The 22926-nt window shown below is 44.2% G+C and overlaps 1 protein-coding gene across 4 annotated transcripts in view; it reads right to left on the minus strand.

The window, feature by feature from the left end:
• The window catches only part of TPH2 (tryptophan hydroxylase 2), a 96384-nt gene that overhangs the window by 64088 nt on the left and 9370 nt on the right, over positions 1 to 22926 (minus strand). For all 4 annotated transcript variants that reach the window (XM_084652300.1, XM_084652299.1, XM_084652301.1 and 1 more), the window contains 3 exons: positions 17180 to 17247; positions 8177 to 8373; positions 6150 to 6285 (listed from right to left, as the gene is read on the minus strand). In XM_084652300.1, the coding sequence (XP_084508426.1) occupies positions 6150 to 6285; positions 8177 to 8373; positions 17180 to 17247 (401 nt within the window). The remainder of the gene's footprint in view (positions 1 to 6149; positions 6286 to 8176; positions 8374 to 17179; positions 17248 to 22926) is intronic.

Below are 22926 nucleotides of genomic sequence, written 5' to 3' on the forward strand. Positions count from 1 at the left end.
TCAGCTCTCCTGATGTGCTCCCCCTCTTGCTTTCCTCTCCCTGCTTTGCCTCTTCACACACACCCCGCCACCCCCCGCCAGCCCCACTGCTCCTCCACATCGCCCCACAGCGGGGCCCATCCCACTTCCAGCGCTGTGCAGTGAACCAGCCCTTGGTCAGAATGCTCAGCTCACTAGCAGCCCGGCCGGCCCGCTCCTTCCCCCCACTGCCTCTGGCTGGGCTGGCACCCCAGGAAACCCCAAGACCCTCCAGCCTGGGGCGCTGGCAAGGAGGAGCTGAGTCCTGCATGGGTCAAAGCTCCACACAGCACTGGCCCAGAGAAGCCTCTTCACCCCTCAGCTAAGCTCTGGAGTCATGGGGGAGGGGAAACTATTTCCAGCCTGTTCACACTGCGAACCTGCAGGCTCCACAGCAGCCCCCTAGGTAAGGGCTTAGTGCCCTCTTCACCCCCCCCCCCCACACACCCAGGTCCTGCCCCCTGAGAGCGTGGGGCTGCTCTGGCCCCTAGGCACCCTCCTCTGCTGAGCCACCTTTCTCTGGGGTTCATTGAAGCCCCTGCAGTGAGGTTCCCTGGGCTCTGGTGCACAATGCATCCTAAGGGATTAACCCCTTCCTGCCCACACTGTAGCCAAGAGACAGGAGGCAGCTGGGTTAAGTCGGTGGCCAGCAGCAGCCTGGAGGTGTTAGCTGCCTTTCGACAGTGTGCGGGCAGGAAGGGACAAGCTGCTTCCCTTAGGAAGTGGTGGGGAAAGAGATGAGCTCTGCAAAGACACAGGCCAGGTCATCCCTTCCCCCTCCTCCTCCCCTGTGGCTGGAAGCAGCTCCCTTCCCTTCCCTTCCCTCCCCTCCCACACAGTGCCGAAAGGCTGCTGCTGGCCACATTCTGATGTGAATCCTGGCAGAAATCTGGGGAGGGGGGCATGTGACCGCATGTGCCCCCCCTCCACGTGTTGCCTCGAGAAGACATGGTGCCAGGTACCAGGAGAGGTGGGTCTATCCCGGGGGCCCAGCCAGGCACGGAGGATGGACAGCGCCAGATAGGGAGAGTCAGGTTGATTGGTCACCACCCGTGTGAGAGAGGGGTATGGGTGTGCATGTGTCACCTCTCCCTATGTGAATCCTAAAGCCTTAAAGATAAGAAGGTAAATAAAAAGAATCCAACTACACATTATTTCTTTTTAAGAGAGGCTCAGTCAACTTGATGTTAATTTAAATGTTTGTACGATTGATTGCCATTGAACTCACTTGAATACGAGTGATTTTACCAGGTGTCCCGTATTCAGCATAGGGAAATACGGCCACCCTATCAAAATGCCAAGCCAAAATAGTTGAACAGCTTAAGCACCCGGAGCTCTCTAAAGCCCCAAAGTACTAACTCTTAATAGAGATGTTGGGGTTATTCTGAAGTGCTGATGTGTCCCGACATAGGCACTGAAGTGCCAAGACTCCGTAGACGCATGAGGACCATTCTGAGCATACAGAGCTGTGCTGAGCTCCACTTCATGGTGGTGACAGGCTGAGGCTATTATGGAAGAAGATCTTAATGTGCTGAGGGCAAGGGCATCAACCGTGGGGCTAGCATCCCAATGCAATGTGAGACACTGAGTTACTGCCACATCAAGGACCTACTAAGGCCTTTTTTGCTCAGAGATAACTATGCACAGAGGCCTCATGTGCTGATGGCCTGAGGCATTAATTTGTCAAGGTTATAAGGCTTCAGAATAATGACGACTCACCTAGGGCCTCTCTAAGGTACTGGGGAAGGACACCACCAAAGTTACCAAGGGCCTGACAGACACAAAAGCTCTGATGCCTCAAGTCTCTAAAGTATCAAAGGCCTACTGAGACCTCGTCTGATGAGCCAAGGGCTGCTCCATTTCAATGATGCATTGAGACACAGATGAACTGATTCATGAGGGTTCTGAAGGCTGACCAGAGATCCTAATACATTGAGGGCTATGCCATGCCATGCCAAGCCAAGCCAAGATCCATACTGAAGGTCTGTGGACTGTACCAAAGACCCAAGGCCTGTGAGGAGCAGAAGCCCATAGTGATACTGTTGTGCCAAGGGGTCACTGATGTCAGAAAACAGCACAAGTCTAGCCCTGTCCCCAACATACCAGTCTAGCTTGGCCAGCCAGTGCAGAACTTTGACCCCTTTCCAGCCCTCTCCACCCACACTGGAGAAGCTAATACTGTTGTCTATACTACAAGAGAATACAAAGACTAGCCCTGCACAAGGACTAGCCATGCACATGGCAACAGGTCTGATGAGAGGCTGTTTGCACCCTTTACATCCTTGCAAACCCACAAAAGGGTAGACATAATCTTGCCCTATCCAATTTGCTACATTAGCAACCACCCCACTTTTGGCTTATATATTTCTCTGTGGGAAAAAAAATTTTTTTTTTTACATGTGCTGTTACAGAGAGTTGCCTTTAAAAAAACCAAAACAAAACAGTACCCTGCAAGCAGAATCATATACCGATGTTTGGAATTGTCATAACAGTCTCATAGATTTCCCAGCAAGTCTGGTCCTTTAGAGATAGTCTAAACAATATAACTCTTTTCTTAACTACCAGACTCAATTCTTTTGTTTTGTGCTATTTGAAAAATAATTAAGTGGCTTTAATTTATTCATACACATTGAGAGGAAAAGATTTCAGTAATAGTTTTCACTGTGAAAGATTTTTGTAGGAGCAAATTGGCCAGCAGAGGAAATCCATATAGTTCTATGAAGGTAGTAGAAATATCATAAAACCAGGAAAGAAAATGTTTTAAAATGCAGATAGTGATGATAAAAATCAAAAATCAAGCAAAGTGAATTCCCTAATTTCCATCTGGCTCTACAGTGTGGGTGGGAAGCCTGATCATGAAACCTTATGCTCAAATAAATGTGTTAGTCTCTAAGGTGCCACAAGTTCCTCCTTTTCTTTTTTTAAAATCAATAGGAGTCATTTCATCAGGTTGATCGTATTCATATGCAACATTCACAGCCTCAGACACCTGCAACCAACCACAATATGTTTCCATACATCAAATGAGAGAGAGCAGGGCACTGCAATTATTGTACTGCAAAAGGGTGAATATTAAGGGTGAAATCCTCTCCCCATTGGAGTCAATATGAGTTTTGTCATTGACTTTAATGGAGCCAGAATTTCATCCTCAGTTTCTGAGAGTATCTGCTGTGTGCAAAATCTTATGAAAAATCAGACAACGTTAACAAGGTATTTATCATTTTTTGCTCTTCATTTTTCTGAAATTTTATTATTTTAGAACAAAGATCTGCATAAAAAGAATAAAGTTCCTTTTTATAATTAGCTTCTTATCAGTGTTTCAAATGCTAGTACTGTACCTATATAATTTATATAGGTCTAATGCTTGGAGTCATCAAGGTAATAAGGATTTCCCATTAAATTCAGAAACAAAAGTAATAATTTTAATTTCACTAGAATTACTACAGTGACTCTTAGGACACCATGAATGGGTAGTTTTTCATAAGAATTTCTGTTATTATTAGGGTTGCCAACTTTGTAATATTTAAAAACCGGACACTCGAGCAGGAATGCCAAAACCTCCTCTTCCCCCTGAAGACCCGCCCCTGCCCTGTCTCTTCCTGCCCAGGTCTCACCCACTGACCTCCCTCTTTTCCTGAGGCCCCGCTCCTGCCCTACCCCCTGAGGACCCACCCCCCGTTTGCTCCTCTTTCCCCCCTTCCTCCATCACTCACTGCTTTCCCCCTCCTCTCTGCATGGGTCGGGAGGGACTCGCCTGCAGAGCTGGGGCTGGGAGCTGCAGTTGCCTGATGCAGGTAGGGGGCTGCCCCGTCTGAGACAGGGCTGGCACGAGTGATGACCTGGTGCCTCCCCACCTCCCCTGCTGGCAGTTACCGACTTTGGGTGTCCGGTCAGTTGATCTGGTCCCCTTTTTGACCAGACTTTCCATCTGGCCACCCTAGTTATTACATATTACGACCTAATTTCTAAGACTTGCTACACAGTTCGGAGCCTGTATCAAACTAAGCATTGATACCATAAATATAGTAGCCAAAGAGACAGCTCATGTGAGCAAAGTTACACACATGCTTAAAGTGTTTGCTGTCTCAAGGCCTTTGCACTTACTGGGATAAATCTCCATAAATCTCCTTGCACTGGCTAAGAATATACTCCAATTGTTTTTACTTCATAAATATCATCCCTCCTCTGCTGAGTGTTAGCAGATTTTGGGGCTTGGCAGGTTGTCTCCCCATTGGAAAGATCAGTGTAGCAGAGTCGAGTATTTTCTTAGAGCAGTTTATTTATTTATGCTATGGGTTCGTCTACACTACCCTGCAGTTTGGACTATGGGGGGCGTGAATAGCAGTGTGCACCAAACTGATGCACTGTAACTCCCCTGGTACACATGCTGAAGGTGAAAACTGAAAGGTTCCTAGTTCTCATTAACGTAGTCTTCTTCACACAGGATTATATTAATGCAGAGTAGGAACCTTTCAGTTCACACCCACAGTAGGTATATGGGGGAGTTACAGCAGAGCACTTTGGTGTGCCCTGATATTCATGACCCCCCATAGTCTGAACTGCGCAACAGTGTATACATGCCCTATATACACAGAGGTGGTCAAACAGCATGCAATTAATCCCCTTTTTCAGGAATCTCAGCCAAAACACCAGCGCTCAGTTTCTTTGCAGCAGCTCTGCCTCAAGAACTGACTCTCCTTTGATGCTTGCCACAGCTTCCCCCAAAAGATAATGCATTACAAAACTACCAATCCATCATTTCTTCAAATGGTGTACAAAGCTCCCACCATAAGAAAGAGAACTTCTAGCGTGATGTGTAACAGTGCCACCTGGTGATTCCCACCATGATGGTACATTAGATTATTTTTAGATATAGCTTTTAACTGTAAAATAAATTTTAAAAATGCAGCTAGGTTATTGGATTTATATCTTAAGATGTTTTCCCAGGGCTTCAATGGATCTGCTCTTGTGAGCAAAGTTATGCATGGGCTTAAGTGTTTGCAGGATTAGGGCCGCAGATATTAACTCATTTGTAAAAAGAAAAGGAGTACTTGTGGCACCTTAGGGACTAACCAATTTATTTGAGCATAAGCTTTTGTGAGCTACAGCTCACTTCATTGGATGCATTTATGCTCAAATAAATTGATTAGTCTCTAAGGTGCCACTAGTACTCCTTTTCTTTTTGCGAATACAGACTAACCCGGCTGCTACTCTGAAACCAATAACTCATTTGTGTAAGCTTTGGCTTTGGTTTTTGTTGCCATATACTTTACAAAAATAAAATACACCAAAATGGTACATACTGAATAAAGAAAGGCTATCATTTCATGCTAGATATCGGATAATTGGTAAACTGCTCAAACATGGCCCTTATGGTTTATGCAGTCAGCAATGTCTCTTGATGGAATTACTATTCTATTATTTACTTGCATAGAACATTCAATACCAAAAAAAAAAAAAAAAATCTCCTAGAGGAGCTATTTGGAATTTTTTTAAGGATATTAAGAGTTTTCAGTTTTCATCTAAAACCCAAACATTTCAATTTGAAAATGCTGGTGTGGTGCCTCATTGGAGTCATAGTTTGAGAGCCGGCAACGGCCGGGTATGGGCCCAACGCTCCAGCGCCATCCATTTTCAGGGCTAGTTGATTCGGCAGGTGAGTTGTTACACACTCCTTAGCAGATTCCAACTTCCATGGCCACTGTCCTGCATCTGAAGAAGTGGTGTTTTACCCATGAAAGCTTATGCCCAAATAAATCTGACATTTTCTGCAGATGCTTTGACGAAAAAATGTATTTAGTTGAAAACCCAAATTTATTACACAGCTGAGACAGGAAAAAATTCAACCAGCCCTACAAACAACAGATGCCAAATCCTCAGACCTATCACAAAGCCCACGTTAAAAAAAACCCCCAACTTTGGGTGAAATTCTCACTCCCCTTATGTCAGTCAGAGTTCTGCCATTGACTCCACCAGAGAAAAGATTTCATGCTTTGTGCAAAGGTTCTCCACTGGAGTCTAGGAAAAGAAGTGGATTGTTGAAAGGGCTGAATCAACATAAAAAATTTAGAAAATTAAGTTATAGTTATAGCTGATTTTAATAACAAATGAATAGGACAAGGTATACTTACGGTTCTGGCGTGTAGAGAGGGTCAGAGCCATGCCGTACATATTGAGTGCAGTGAAAAACTCTATAGGCTAATCCTGCTAAAAAATCTCGAGGAGATAGATATCCAGCAACTGGTCTCACCGTGAAGCCAGACCTTTCTAAAGTGGAAGAGACAGTGAAAAGACGAAATTGGATACATCAACACCTGAGAGCAAGCAAGGATTTGTAGTTATTTATTCTGTCCGAAACAAGACACTGAAAACCTTGGCCAAAAATGCTATACTATTTGCACCCATCTTGCACTGCTAAAATACCCTTAATTAAAACAGCTTGAAGTAATTCATGACTTAAGAACTTTTACTAGAAAAGAAGTCAAGTCTACAGTGAGTAAGAACATCATGAAATATCTGTTTTTATGTATGGCACCAAACAGGAACAATATAAAAGTTTCCAATTCTGAATTCTGTGAAATATGATGTAAATCACCTTTACTGAAATTAAACTATATAAAAAAAAGCATACATTTAAAGTACTATCTTATAAATTATTTAAACATGTGGTGACATGAATATATCAGATGCTCATTTTTACATTTAATAATGCATTCCTTTGTCAGATTAGTCCTACAGGGGAGTTATTTCAAACTCACAGTGACTTTGAACAGGCCAGTTCTTTCCCAAGTTCTCTCTCTACTCATTAGTGGCTGTTTTCAAGGTGTTTACGGAAAAATATTCCAAGTTCAGTTTCCACAAAAATTGTGGCTGCTTTGACTGGTCTGAAAGTGTATTTCTGTAGCTCTGTTGCTGTTTTTAGCTTCTCATTAAGAAAAAAAGAATCATGATTCACCATTCCCTCAGACCAAGAGAACAATATATTCGTGACTTAGGAAGATATGACCAAACTCAAAAAGCGATGAGCCAATTGTTGCTGAATGCTGGTGACCATAAAAAAGAGGTAAGCATGTAGCAGGGAAGAAGGAAATGGGTACAGTTATTCTTTCATACCAAACAGTGTATTTATTTTAAGTTAAAATTCTTCCATATACATTTAGGACACCACTCTTCCTTACCTTTTTTGGACGGCACTTATAGCACAAAAGATTTTTGTTTTATAAACATTTGTAGGATATTATACACTTGAGCTCCCAGGATTGCTGCAAGAGACAGCAGTATGTTCCTGCCCCTGAAGTTCTCAAGATATCTTTGAAGGGAATGGACAATGAAAGAATTAGAACTGACAGACTGCTCTGAACCTTGAGGGCAAGCCACTAGAGGGCTCAACATCTGCATCTTCTCCTTTCATACAAGGCATGTTTTCATCAGAGATGGGGAAGAAGGGCTTTTTCAAAAGCAAATAATCATTTAGGCCTTGATCATTCAAGGAAATTCCCTGAAGGAGAACCTCTGCACCTTTATGGGGCCCTGTTCACATGGAGCTCATTGCAGCGCTGGGACCTTGATAAGTGTATATAAAATGGGTCTGTCACTCCAAAACCAGAACTTCAAAATTGTACTGGAATCCTGCAAAGTTCATTTGGGAATATTCGAACACATCTGGATAAATGCATTCCCACCATCTGCAACCCTTGGTATAGATACAGATATTGTAATGAACGAGGATGCCTGAAGTCATCTTTAAATTCTACTATCTCAACATTTCATTCTTCCTCCCCACTAGGAGGAGCTACATGAGAAGCAGCATTCCTTCAGTGTGTTCATTACAACAGCACAGCTATCTGTGCTCGCCACCCGTGTCACACCACAAGACCTTCCTCTACCTCCAATATAATTTTATAGGATGTGTAGCGTGCAAACTGATTTAGGCGTGCTACCTAGCCACCTTTCTGAACTTCCTACATTCCTATTAAAACAACTATCACTCACCCCAACAATTTCTTTCCTGTGGAAAACATTGCAATGAGTGCGTGCGTGTTGACTAATGGCCTGATCTAAAATCCACGGACATCAATGAAATTTGGACCAGGTCCTAAGAGAAGACAACATTTTTCCATGACATCATGGCTATTCAAAAATCAAACATGAACCTTACCTTTAAGAAAAATAGAAACATCTTCCAGTTGGGGTACGTTATCCTCTCTATAACCACAGTACTTGGTCAGCAAAGGGAAGTTTTTTAAATATTCACGACAAGCATGAGTGGGATAGAGTTTTGTGAGTTCCCTGAATACTGTCCCCCAAGTTTTAATTTCTTCAGCTGTGTACTCCACCCTGGGAATGGGTTGACCACTAAAAAGAAGGAGAAATATTCTTAAACACATAACAGTTGCTAGACTGATTTTAGACAGTAAATTCTTCGGAGCAGGAACGTCACTTCCATGTATCTTTTATTTCTACATCAGTAAATAACCGTGTGCATTAATGGTCCTATCTAAATAATAAAAACCTGAAATCAAACCTTCTGTTAAAACAAATACAAATATTATTGGGATGTTTCCTGACATTGCTTTTGTTCTATATTAATAATAAATACATTGTGGTATCAGGAAGGACTCCTTGCACCACATAAACCGTGTATTTCTGAACGTGAGGCCACTTATTCTTTCATACTGGCTGCATGAATATCATGATTCAGTCCCTCTGTTTTCTCTCTCTCAAGCAATTTCTGATCCATGACAGAAATTGTATCTGTCACCCTAGACTACTTTCCGTAGTGGCCCCTTGTGAGGAATTTGCCAAGTGCTCACTTAAAGTCCAAACAATTAAATCTACCAATTCTCCTTTATCCACTCTTTTGTTGAGGTCCCCAAAGAATTTTAATAGATTGGAGAGGCACACATCTCCTTAAAGAAGCTGTGTCAATTTGTCTGTATCGTATTGGACCACACCTTCAGAATTAGCCGTCTGGCATCCAGCTCAATTTAGGATGGAGGGCACCACTAAAATGCCCCCTGAACATGCTCCCCTGAACATGCCGCCGCTCCGCTTCTCCTCCTTCCCTCCCTCCCAGGCTTGCTGCTTCGCGCGGGGCAAGCCTGGCGGGGGGAGAAGCAGAGCAGCGGTGGCGTGCTCAGGGGAGCAGGCGGAGGCGAGCTGGGGGGCCGGGGGCACCTTTCTAGGGGCGGCATGGCCGGTGCCGGAACGCCGCCCCTAGAACTGTGCCACCCCAAGCACCTGCTCGTTTTGCTGGGGCCCAGAGCCGGCCCTGGCTTTCCTCCAACTGATGACTAAGGGTGACCAAGATTTTATCCATCTCTAAGTTAAAAGCTAAGGGTTTTTCCTGGCTAGCCACCCAAATAAACACATAGGATCTCGGATAGGGTTGTACTTGGGCGGGGTTAGCCTATGCCACTGCCTGGGCCACCACAGTCACACTGCTATTTGTAAACAGACTAGCTTGGGCGGAGGTCACGTGTGCATGTCTACCCAAGCTGGGAATTACATCTCCCAGCCGCAGTACAAATGTACCCCACCCAGATGGCTAGGTCAGACCAACCTGGAGCATTTGGTAGATTCGTATCTATGTAAAAAACACGAGTAGGCAACAGTGAACAAGGGAGTGTAAGCAGGAGAGAGAAAATGTATTCTGTAAGTAATCACAAGATACAAATGCGCTCCCTCCTCCCCCACTGTATAGTTATTAGCTTTATAGAAAAACATTGTAGCTTTTTACAGGCTGTTTTAAAGGGGTTTTTTTTTCCCCTCTGTCAAGTTGGTTTTTTTCTACTCTTTTTTTTTTTTGTTTAAATAATCAAAGTAGATACAAACAAGAAAAATGAAAAATCTAAAAAGGGATGCATAAAGTTGAAAAGAACAAGAAATTAATATGTGCCTTCCCCTATGTGCTAGGACTTAGGCCTATTACAAATAAAATTAGAATGTGACTGAAATTCGTTTGACTTGCAAGCATGTGTGACAAGAAAATTACAACACAGCAGGTATTTGTAGGTAGCGCAGAAAAATTACTAACTCCTGGGGATGGTAATGAATTCAAAATATAGGCTTGATTTGGCAAGACAAAATTAAAAGTATGTAACTGTTGTATTTGTATGTGAAGGAACAGATACCATTAACTCCAGAGAAATTCACTACATCAATCAGAGTAGTGTTAGCAAGACTAATAAGGGTACTCTGCAATCTCCAGAATAAGAAAAGCAGAGAACAAAACAGCATATGACAAAAAGGAAAACTTAGATAGCAACAGGGAGAGTTTGGCTAACTTTAGTTTTCCTATTACCAAGCCAAATCCTGAAGTGCTAATTCACTCTTTACTTATTTGAAGTCAATGAGACTAACGAATGAGCAAAAAGAGAGTTAGCACTTAACTACATGGCTACACTTGCAGATGTAAAAGCGCTTTGAGTTAAACCAGCCTTCAGAGAGCGCAATAGGGAAAGCGCTGCAGTCTGTCCACACTGACAGCTTCAAGTGCACTGGTGTGGCCACATTTGCGGCACTTGCAGCGGTGCATTGTGGGCAGCTATCCCAGCATGCAAGTGACTGCAACATGCTTTTCAAATGGGGTGGAGTGTGACAGGGAGTGTGTTGTGTGTATGTGGGGGACTAAGAGCATGTCAGCATGCTGTCTTGTAAGTTCAGACAGCAGCAGACCCCTCTCCAACGCCCCTCCCCGCCTCTCTCTCTCTCTCTTTCTCACATGGCATTCCACACTAATGGTTGCTTTGTCTCGGAGCAGAGAAGCAGCTGGCTGTCAGAAACGGCGCTTTCAAAGGGCATATCCTCATTCCTGCAGCAATTCAAAAACAATGACAAGAGTGGCCACTTGACTTAAGGGGATTATGGGACGTTTCCGGAGGCTGATCAGAGCACAGTAATGCAACACCTCGTTCACACTGACACCTGGGCGTTTCAGCCAAGATGCAGCAAGCATTAATCTTCTCGCTGAGGTGGAGTACCAAGCCGTGAAGTCAGAGCGCTCTACGTGCCTTGCCAATGTGGACGGGTAGTGAGCTAGGGCGCCCGGGTCTGCTTTAATGTGCTCTAACTCGCAAGTGTAGCCAAGCCCTTGGAGGTACATCTGAAATACTATTAGCAGTGTGGAGACGAATGAGGGGTAGAAAGTCAAAAGGGGTCTGGGCACCTGACTACACTAGGGCCCTTTTGAAAAAACCCATCCTTAATTTACTGTTGAGCCTGCACACAAAGTCAAGGACCATTCTCAAAACAGCTGATGTACACAGGAGATCAGACTGTCCCATAATTAAGAGACGGTCTTGTCACCCAGCCACACCCCATTGAGGATTGCACGTACCAGTTACTCTGCATTTGGGGACCCACATACACACACACACCCTCCAAAAAAAACACCCAAAAACCCAACAATTTTGTGACAATAATGACATGAAAAAGTAATGCTAAGAAAATAGCTAATGGATTTTTATCTTCTTTTAATATGACTTAGCATCTGGAAACAAGGGAGAGAGCCAGCACCATGCAACTAGCCAGCACCAATCATACCATGAATTGCAATTTGTGAATCACTACAGAAGATATTAGCTCGTGATTTAAATATTAATCAGACCATGGTCACTTGATCTTAACAGCTCAGAGGCATTTTATTTATTGATGAGATTTTCATGTTGGTGGGGAACAAGTTATGAAATATCTCACTTACTCAACTGTCCAGATAGCAATAAAATATTTGCAGAGTAACATACCTGATACAGAAAAAGCATGAGCCAAATATCTGGCACCCCAGGAAATTCCCCAAAAGGACTGCTTAAGATTAGGACTAAAATGGTCTCATTAGCTTCCAATACCAGAGAATGGGGAGAGGAAACTCCACCAAAATATGAGGAAGCAAGAGAGAAGTGAAAAGGAATATGCTACATTTTTAACTGATCTGGAACAAAACAGAATGAGGCATATATATAAAACTGTGGGCTAAATCCTGACTGAAGTTAATAGTAAACTCCCATTGACTTCAACAGAAGCAGGCTTGGGCCTTTTTGTATGAGAACCTTTCTTTGTGAGCAATGGGAACAGAATCTGGCCCTAGGGAACTTTTGTAAAAAAACAACAACCAGGATTCCACTGGTTATCATCAACTACAGGAGGATTATAAAAGGGCCCAACTCATGTGCACTGGTTGTATATTGGTATAATTCCATCGACTTCACTGTAATTTGCACTGAAGTAACTTTGAGCAGGCTCAAAGTATTCTTTGTCCTGACTACTTGACTTCAACCTGAGAAAACTTTGTACTAAACTACTGTAATTGATGTTTGCATGCACCTGCTAAGTCAGATCTATCATTTTCTGTATATTATAGAGGGGTAAAATAGGTCTTATAGGTCACCATAATAGAGGCTCAACTTAAATGTATACCCCAAATTAAAAAACATAGTAAGAGAACCAAAAAAGAGCTACCGTGGCTAAACAACAAAGTAAAAGAAGCAGTGAGAAGCAAAAAGGCATCCTTTAAAAAGTGTAAGTTAAATCCTAGTGAAGAAAATAGAAAGGATCATAAACACTGGCAAATGAAGTGTAAAAATGCAATTAGGAAGGCCAAAAAAGAATTTGAGGAACAGTTAGCCAAAGACTCAAAAAGTAACAGCAATTTTTTTTTAAGTACATCAGAAGCAGGAAGCCTACTAAACAACCAGCGGGGCCACTGGACAATTGAGATGCTAAAGGAGCACTCAAGGATGATAAGGCCATTGTGAAGAAACTAAATGAATTCTTTGCATCGGTCTTCACGTCTGAGGATGTGAGGAAGATTCCCAAACCATTCTTTTTAGGTGACAGATCTGAGGAACTGTCCCAGACTGAGGTATCATTAGAGGAGGTTTTGGAAAAAATTGATTAAACAAACAGCAATAAGTCACCAGGACCAGATGGTATTCACCCAAGAGTTCTGAAGGAACTCAAATGTGAAATTGCAGAACTACTAACTGTAGTCTGTAACCCATCATTTCAATCAGCTTCTGTACCAGATGACTGGAGGACAACTAATGTGATGCCAATTTTTAAAAAGCGCTCCGGAGGTGTTCCCGGCAATTACAGGCCTGTAAGCCTGACTTCAGTACCAGGCAAACTGGTTGAAACTATAATAAAGAACAATATTGTCAGACATATAGATGAACATAATTTGCTGAGGAAGAGTCAAGATGGTTTTAGTAAAGGGAAATCATGCCTCACCAATCTACTAGAATTCTTTGAGGGGATCAACGAGCATGTGGACCAATGGGATCTAGTGGATATAGTGTACTTAGATTTTCAGAAAGCCTTTGACAAGGTCCCTCACCAAGGGCTCTTACACAAAGTAAGCTGCCACAGGATAAGAGGGAAGGTGCTCTCATGGATTGGTAACTGGTTAAAAGATAGGAAACAAAGGGTAGGTATAAATGGTCAGTTTTCAGAATGGAGAGAGGTAAATAATGGTGTCCCCCAGGGATCTGTTCTGGGACCAGTCCTATTCAACATATTCATAAATGATCTGGAAAAGGGGGTAAACAGTGAAGTGGCAAAATCTGCAGATGATACAAAACTACTTAAGACAGTTAAGACCCAGGCAGACTGCAAAGAGCTACAAAAGGATCTCTCAAAACTGGGTGACTGGGCAACAAAATGGCAGATGAAATTTAGTGTTGATAAATGCAAAGTAATGCACATTGGAAAGCATAATCCCAACTATACATATAAAATGATGGGGTCTAAATTAGCTGTTACCACTCAAGAAAGATCTTGGAGTCATTGTGGATAGTTCACTGAAAACATCTACTCAATGTGCAGCGGCAGTCAAAAAAGCTAACAGAATGCTGGGAATAATTAAGAAAGGGATAGATAGTAGGACAGAAAATATCATATTGCCTCCATATAAATCTGTGGTACGCCCATGTCTTGAATACTGTGTGCAGATGTAGTCGCCCCATCTCAAAAAAAGATATATTGGAATTGGAAAAGGTTCAGAAAAGGGCAACAAAAATTATTAGGGGTATGGAACGGCTTCCATATGAGGAGAGATTAATAAAACTGGGACTTTTCAGCTTGGAAAAGAGACGGCTAAGGGGAGATATGATTGAGGTCTATAAGATCATGCCTGGTGTAGAGAAAGTAGATAAGGAAGTGTTGTTTACTACTCCTCATTCCACAAGAACTAGGGGTCACCAAATGAAATTAATAGGCAGCAGGTTTAAAACAAATAAAAGGAAATATTTCTTCACACAACACACAGTCAACCTGTGGAACTCCTTGCCAGAGAATATTGTGAAGGCCAAGACCATAACAGGGTCTGAAAAGAACTAGATATATTCATGGAGGATAGGTCCATCAATGGCTATTTGCCAGGATGGGCAGGAATGGTGTCCCTACCCTCTGTTTGCCAGAAGCTGGGAATGAGTGACAAGGGATGGATCATTTGATGATTACCTGTTGTGTTCATTCTCTCTGGGGTACCTGGCACTGCTTTGGTCGGAAGACAGGATACTGGGCTAGATGGACCTTTGATCTGACCCAGTAGGGCCGTTCTTATGTCTTACTATATTAGCTTTGAATTTGGCTGTCTCCCACACTGCAAGCAAACAAATGCATTACCTGTAGAACTGTCACATGGCTAATTGTTGAAGCATCCTGTCCTGGAGGACTAAATAAATCATCTTGCCAGTGCAGGACTTAAGATATTTCTAATGCTCCTATCTATGTATTAGCTATGGCTGGAATCAACGATCTAGGCCTTTTTCCTCGCAAACATTTTATGATTCTATCTCCTGTACCTCAGGAATGTTCTCTCAGCTGTGTATGTGCAAACAGGGTAACACTTCTAACAGCTTGTTTTAATCCTAGGTAGTGACATAGACACTCCAGTGAGTGTGTATCATGTTCCTCTGCAGACACAGAAATCTACGGGCAATGCTCAGCATGTTTAGGCTTGCTTGTTCCTCTGTCACTTTCAGGTTCCTGTTAATATAAGTTTTGAAATGGCTTATTTCCCTTCTTCGTACCATAGATTTTAATGTTTTTTCCTTACTTCTGTGGATTATATTATTTGCTTTGCCCTTTCACAGTTCTGACAAGAAACTCAGAGATTTAATACTAACCTCCAGTGGGATTCCTGCTGCCTCTTCAATAAATCTACATACTCCTATTCTGTTCTAGAAGTTATTTTCCCAATCAGCTGCCTCAAACCTCATCCTGTCTTTTCAAATTAATTTGTAACTGACCATTTCCCCACTTTTGCTTTATGTTCTGGCCTTATAAGTTGGTTCCCTTTTCTTCTCTCTCTCTCTCTCTGGGGCTGGCACATAACTATCACCCAACCCCCAATACACACATCCCTCTGCTTTCCTCTACCTGCCTTTGAGGCCTCATTCTTCCCCATACATCAGACTGGCTGGCACTTATTAATTGGTCAGAGGAGCAATGTAAGGCTTTTATTTCTCTTTCCCTCACCCATTGCCCAAGGACTGCGTGTGCCAGCTCTTCAGCACCTTCTGCTACCATCTACTGATATTGCCAGCTAACAGAGATCTCCTTTAGCTAAAGTGCTAGGTAGTGTTTTGGGAACTAAATATCCCTAGGTCTAGAGTCAGCATTCTACTCCCAGCTCTGCAGACATGTGTGAGATTTATTTTGTAATTCTGACGGTTGTACAGTTTGAACTCTTATGAATCCCAGGTAAAAGGGATGAAGTTTGTCTAATTAGGCAAGTACATTGTGCATACAGGAGGTTAAAACTTGTGATTTCCTTTCCACAAGACATTGTGACATTTCGAAAAAGTTTGAATTCTGAATCAGAACGAAAACTCGAAATTCCAAATTCCCGGAGGAGAAGAAATTCTAAAAATATTTCATTTCAGAAAAATCAAAGCCTTTTCATTTGATTTTTGCTAAACAAAAACAGAGCAGCCAGCTGTCCTGACTCAGGACTCCTTGCATTGCCACCAACTCCTCAGAGAACAGCCCAGGGCAACCCCTAGGTTGACATGAATTCCCCACTGTGGAGCAGGGAGTCTATAAACCAGGGGTGGGGAACCTTTCTTCTATCAGGGGCCATTGACCCACAGAGAAAAAAAATCAGTCAGAGGCCACACACAGTCCCACGGCGGGGGGGGGGGGGGAGCACAGAGGCTCGGGGCTTCCCCCCGCAGCAGGAGCAGGTGCTTGCGGCTCCAGCCCCATGGGGTGGAGGGGCGCAGAGGCTCAGAGCTTTCGGCCCACGGTGTGGAGACTTGCCACAGGCCAGATGTTCCCCATCCCTACTATAAACGCTGAGAGCCCCAGCTCCAGTTAAGCCTCCACAGCTTCCAGGATTGCCAAGCTCCTGGCTTCATGGCTGGGAATGTGGAAGCCTGAGAGCCCCATTTTAAGCCTGCCTGCCTCTGAGCCCTGAAGGCTTCCACAGTCTGCAGCTCTGAGGCAGCCCCACCATGCCAACTGCTTCAGAGTCAAGGACAACAGGACTTCCAGGCTCGTAGCAGCTCTGGGAGTCCCAGCTGGAACCTCCTGCTGGGGGCCTCGGGGCGTCCAAACTTCCTGCCATGCAGCCTACGTCTGCCTGTGGCAGAAGTTCATAGAAATCTAAATGTTTCCATGAAACATTTCATTTTGGACAATTTAGCATTTTCTGATGAGAAAACACTTAGAAAATTCCCAATCCGCTCTAATCGTTCAAACACTTTGTATGATGCTGCCCTCTAGTGGCTGTTCTGGAGAGAGAAAAGGGATTCCATTTGTAGTGGGGGAACTCTTCTTTGGCTCAAGTGCTAGAGGCCTATGTTCTGGAGTGAAAAGACCAGGGTTCTAGGCCAATTACAGGAGGCGTCTGTGTCCATGGCACATGGGGATTCATTTCATTATAGGATACGCAAACATTTGTAAAATAGCTCCTTACATTAAACTAGCCAGGAACATAATGGTGACAATGTAGCACTTAGCCTCTAAACACCTCACTTGCTTATAATTATATTGAAATTTATATGATTTCAAGCTTTTGGTTTGTCATTTGTAACATATACTAAACTGGTCAAAGATCAATGGCTCACTTCTCTTTTCCAAAACTTCATGCTAACAGACTTAAGTGGAGTGGAATTTTTTCTAACTTAGCAGCACAGAAAAGAAATATACCAGTACTTACTATTTATAACTCATGGCAACATCCACAAAATACTTTCTTCTCTGTCGATATACATTGTCCTTAAATCCCTTAAGAAAGGAAGACGAGATTAATTTATAACAAAGAGAAAGAAAATTAGCTGTAAGAATTTTAAAATAAATCATTAGAGTGTTTACTTTGCATTTAATTATATTGCTTTCTGATTAACAGCATCTATTTTAATAAGATATATTATAATAAATAATAATAATAATATAATAAGAGAAAAATAAGCTAGTGTCACACTTCCTCCAAAAGAAACATTTCCAGGAGAGGTGCTATGCACCAGTGCCATCACACAGCCAAAAATATTAAGTATGGGAAAACTGGTTATGACTCAACTTCAGCCCACCCAAATACCTCCATGACCTGACTGGAGTCTCCCAAGCAGGCAAGAATCTGGGTTCTTGGCTCATGCATCACACTTCTTTCATGGCTTGAAAACTGAAGTGCCTCAGAATTCATGAAGAGCTTGTTTTGAAGATGTTACTGTGATGGCCACCATCTTGGCTATCACGCTGGGGACTGAACCAAAAACCTCCAGAGCTAAAGCAGGAGCTGCTGCAGCTTGAGCTAAAGTCCTGTAACTGTGGCTGTAACTGACTTATTTTCTTTGAGGATCAGCCGCAGAGGGAGGTATGTGTAACGTAAACACCTGTGGGCTAGACTACTTTCTGTTATTCTAAACCCCATGCAACATTTCTTCTTTATACACAAAACACTCAGACACACTTCACTTTTCAGGCTAAGTAGTACGTGTCAACTTCAAAGGCAAGATTGGAGTGGGTTTAAATTTAATTTCAAACAGGCATAGCAGCCCAGAAAGTATATTTGCACTCGCCCCACTCAACTGGGCAATAGTGTAACCAGAAAAAATACCACTCTCCTCTGTCACTATGCATGGACAAAAACACAAAAATGACAGAAAAATGGCTGTTGGTCCACACAGCTTCGATTAATAGATTTCATAGCCAGAGGAACTATTTGTGATCATCTAGTCTGACCTCCTGTATAGCACAGGCTAGAGAATTTCCCTAAAACAATTTTTATAGCAGAGCTTTTAGAAAAACCTCCAATCTTGATTTAAAAATGGTCAGTGATGGAGAATCCCACGTGACCGTTGGTAAATTGTTCCAATGGTTAATTATCCTCACTAAAAAAAATTTACGCCTTATTTCTAGTCTGAATTTGTCTAGCTTCAACTTCCAGTCATTGGATAGTGTTATAAAACTTTTTCTGCCAGACTGAAGAGCCCATTATTGAACATTTGTTCCCATGAAGGTAGTTATTGACTGTACTCAGGTCACACCTCCTCTTTGTTAAACTAAATGGATTGAGCTCTTTGAGTCTATCACTATAAGGCATGTTTTTTAATCCTTTAGATCAATCTCATGGCTCTTCTCTGAACCCTCTCCAATTTATCAACATCCTTCTTGAACTGTGGACACCAAAACTGGACACAGTATTCCAGCAGTAGTTACATCAGTTCCAAATACAGAGGTAAAATAACCTCTCTACTCCTACTCAAGATTCCCCTATTTATGCATCCCAGGATCACATTAGCTCTTTTGGCCACAGCGTCACACTGGGAGCTCACGTTCAGCTGATTACCTATCATGATCCTCAAACATTTTTCAGAGTCACTGCTTCCAGGGTTAGAGCCCCCCCCCCCCCCACTGCAAGTATGGCCTATATTCTTTGTTCCTAGATGCATATAATTACATATTAAAATGCATATTGTTTGCTTGCCTAAGCTTCCAGAACATTTTGGATTTGTAACTATCATGGGGCTCTCAGCCGCAGCTAGTGCACTAAGAGTGGCAGGAAGCAGCCACTATAAAGTACATGCACGCACACGTGTGTGTGTACACACACGTACTGCTGCGGGATGTAGGAGAGAAGACAAAAGGGATTGTGAAAGCATTCAAGCTTCCTACTCTCAAGCCACAGTCCAAGGCAGCAGAGGCCTTGCAACATCACTCAGATGTTTGGAGGACACATTTCGCCTTAGTTCCACTAGCATGACTTGTCTAGCCTACATCTACAAAGAGAAAGCTAGTTCATGAACCCTATTTCTTCACTATTTTGGTCGCAGCTTCCAAAAACCATAGTTATTCCCCTTCCCTCCCCCATACTTTTGTTGGCTGCTGTACATTGTTTTAAGTGAATCTCTAATGAAGAAGAATAGTTCAGGGTGACCACGGTGAATTATATGGAAAATTATGGAAAAGGTTTCTTACAGGCATAAAGTTGTTGATCCTTATTGGAGTTTCACCTTGACTGTTTAAAACCTTTACGAGTTAATAAGTTGCAGACTTTGGATCAATGGTTAGGGAGATACCTTTTTCCTCTTAAGAGAAGCAAATGATTTTGTAGGCTCAGGTAGAAAGGGACGGACGGTAGTACAACTGGTTTGTTGTGACTCAAGACTGTGTCACATGTAGTGAAATTCAGTTCCTGTTAACAGGACTGGTCCTAGAGCTCAGAGGATATTTCTACACCAGGGGCAGGGAACCTACGGTCAGTGAGCCGGATCCAGCCCTCTGCCTAATTTCATCCCACCTGCAGCAAGTCTCTGTGCCGCGGGCCGGAAGCCCCAAGGCTTGGCGTTCCCCTGTGGGGCTCGACCCGCGAGCACTGGCTCACCCCGCTGCAGGGGGAAGCTAGGGTTGCCAGGCCATTAAAAGTCTGGTTGGGTCTGCGCAGCTCCCGCAAGCAGCTGGCATGTCCCTGCGTCCCCTAGGCACAGGTGCGATCAGGGAACCATGGCTAATGGGAGCTGCAGGGTCAGCGCCTGCGGGCACAGACAGAGTGCACCACACAGAGCTTCCTGGCAACGCCTCTGCCTAGGGGCTGCAGGGACATGCCAGCTGCTTCTGGGAGCAGTGCTGAGCCAGAGCAGGCAGGGAGCCTGCCTTAGCCACACTGCACTGCCGGAAGCCACCCGTGGTAAGCGTTGCCCCGCTGGAGCCTGCACCCTGAACCCCCGACCCAGGTCAGAACCCCCTCCGACACCTCAACCCCCTCCCAGAGCCCCTCCTGCACCCCAACCCCCTGCCCCAGTTTTGAGCCTCCTCACGGAGCCTGCACCCCACACACCAACCCCTTGCCCCAGTCCCGAGCCTGCTCTCACATTCAAAACCCCTTGGCCCCAGCCCGGAGCCCCCTCCTGCGCCCAAACTCCCTCATCTCCAGCCCCACCCCAGAGCCCACTGTGATGTGTCATTCCATATTCTTTATGAAAATATCCTTAGGATATGAATATGACATAACTACGATATACTTTATGCAAAATGGCTCATGTGAGATATCGTTGGAAAGGTTATGATTTACTGAATGTGATTATCCTATTTGTATGCATGTATCATTTCTGTATCTGAAATTATGAATATTGACTATGTATGTATATTTCAACTATGTTACTTTGGGTGACGCCCCCTGCTAATACTTCAGGTACAACAATGAAAAAGTCCGACAGTGCTGATGGGCCATCAGCAAGAGACAATGGACTGTAAAAGAGCTTAGTCTTCCTGTGAATGTGTGGGTCAGCCTGTGAAGAATGGCTACAGGGGTCCTACAGAGGCATGTGACCAAGTCACCTGATACTGGAACCCATCTTGAATTCTGTACTTTTCCATGAGAAGCTGGGGGTGGGGCGTCAAACTAGGAAACAAAGGACTCCCACCTTATGCAAATCCCATTTAAGGGTGGGGAGTGAGGTATTCCAGGTCATCAACTCTCCCCTGCTAACCCACCCAAGATGACTGCTGGAAACAACTAACACTGAACTGGGGAGAAGAACTGAACCCAGACTGGAAGGGTGTCTGGCCTGTGAAGAAGATTATTAGAACCACATTTAGGGTGAGAACTTACATGTAACCAGTTTCTTTAGTGTTTTAAGCTTAGTTTGCGTGCTCTGTTTTATTTTCTTAGTAATCTGCCTTGTTCTGTCTGCTCCCTCCTTCACTACTTAAAATACACCTGTTGTAGTTAATATATTGCAAACCAGAAATAAATTTAACAGTTCATGAGATTTCTAACTGGGGTGGGGGGAGAGAAGTTGTGTATACACTCAAACATTGAGGGAAGAGGCGAATTTCATATAATTTTGGGTTTGTACTCCAAAGGCAGGTGGACATCTGGGTGCTGTGGCAAGCCTCTTAAGCTGAGCCTTCTCAGAGTGTCTCTGTTTCTCTGTGCAGCTGGCTGTGGCCCTGGTGTGTGCTTGGCTAGAAAAGGCTGGGGAGCCTAGCCCAGCAAGACCAGGTAAAAGGGGGCACCGGCCGGCAGAAAAGGCTGCCTCAGTGGTGTCCCAGCACACCAAGTGACATCCCGAGCAGTCCAACCTGTCACACCCACATACGTAGCTGGAGCCCTCACTCCTCCCACACCCCAACCCCAACCCCTGCCCCTGCCCAGAGTCCCCTCCCGAACCCTGAACCCACTTCTGGCCCTAACCTGGAGCCTGGGGAAGCCCTGAGCTTCAGCACCCTCTCCCCCGCACAGGGCTGTGTGTGGCCCATGACTGATTTTTCTGTGGGTCATGATAGAACCTTGATAGAAAAAAGGCTCCCCACCCCTGGTCTACACAGCAGTGTAAGCCTAGGGTTAGTAGAATTTGAATTAGCAGATCCAGGGTTTCAGGGGTATGTGCAAAAATTTAACTTTGACCCCTATTGGGGTGGCATGTTCTGTTTCCCTTTCCCCGCCAGCTCTGGCAGAAGCTCACTCTTCCATCCCTATCCCCTACCTTGGCTCCGGCTCCAGTAGGAAGTTGCTCTTCCCTCCAACCCAACAGGAACTTGGTCTCGGCCCCGCAGCCCCGGGGCCAGGAGGAGCTTGCTCTCTCTGCCACCACAGCCCCAGAGCTGGAGGAGTTCTGTGCCCCCAACAATTATTGGTGAGGCCCATGCCCCTACTTCCCCCACCCCCTTGTGTGCACCCCTGTTGGGTTTGTTAACCTAGGGCTTGAGCACCTGCACCCATTTGTAACCCAAGGTTAGGAATTGTTGAATATTGGGTCCCAATCTGGGGCTCCAGTATCTACACTGCATTATGCAGGTCCAAGTCCCACTACCCATAGTCAGGACTTCGCAGTGCTCTCCCAAAATGTGGCTGGTTCTACCCCTTTGTTCATGGTGCAGTGTGGGAAAACTTGACTGTCCTCTGAACTTAACTACCCAGAGAACAAAGAAAATCAGTCCACAGGATTGTGGGATACTTTTGGTGGACTCCCATGCAAGAGTCCAGTGGGGTGAGTCCAGGGTCTACACTGCAAAGCAATAGGCTTAAACCCTGGGTCCTGACTTGACTCAGGCTCAAACCCTACACTCCCATGTGGTCCTGGGACCCTAGGTCCAAGCGCTGGGTTAGCACGATTTGTGTGCAGACAGAAGCGGAATTAGACTTGAGCCTGAGTTCAAACTCTGGGTTTACACTGCAGTGTAGACATACCCGCGGTGGCCTTGTGCTGCCCCTGCATCGGGGTAGTTCTTCATGGCCCATTATGACTCCTGTATGGCCCCTATACACTCCACAGAGGGGTCAGAGGAGAGACCAGAAATGGTCTATTGGTGTCCAACAGTAGGTTTTGTTCCATTTCTAAGTCCTAGCGTTCTGTGTAGGTATGGTACAAATGTGGTGTAAATTATGCCTATCCGAGTTATCTAAAGTGCAACAAAAACTCTGCTTTTATTTCATGCAAATGTCTTTTTCATTGTGTATAAAAC

Source organism: Lepidochelys olivacea (assembly GCF_965140295.1).
Source record: "Lepidochelys olivacea isolate rLepOli2 genome assembly, chromosome: 1".
Lineage (NCBI taxonomy): Eukaryota > Metazoa > Chordata > Testudines > Cheloniidae > Lepidochelys > Lepidochelys olivacea.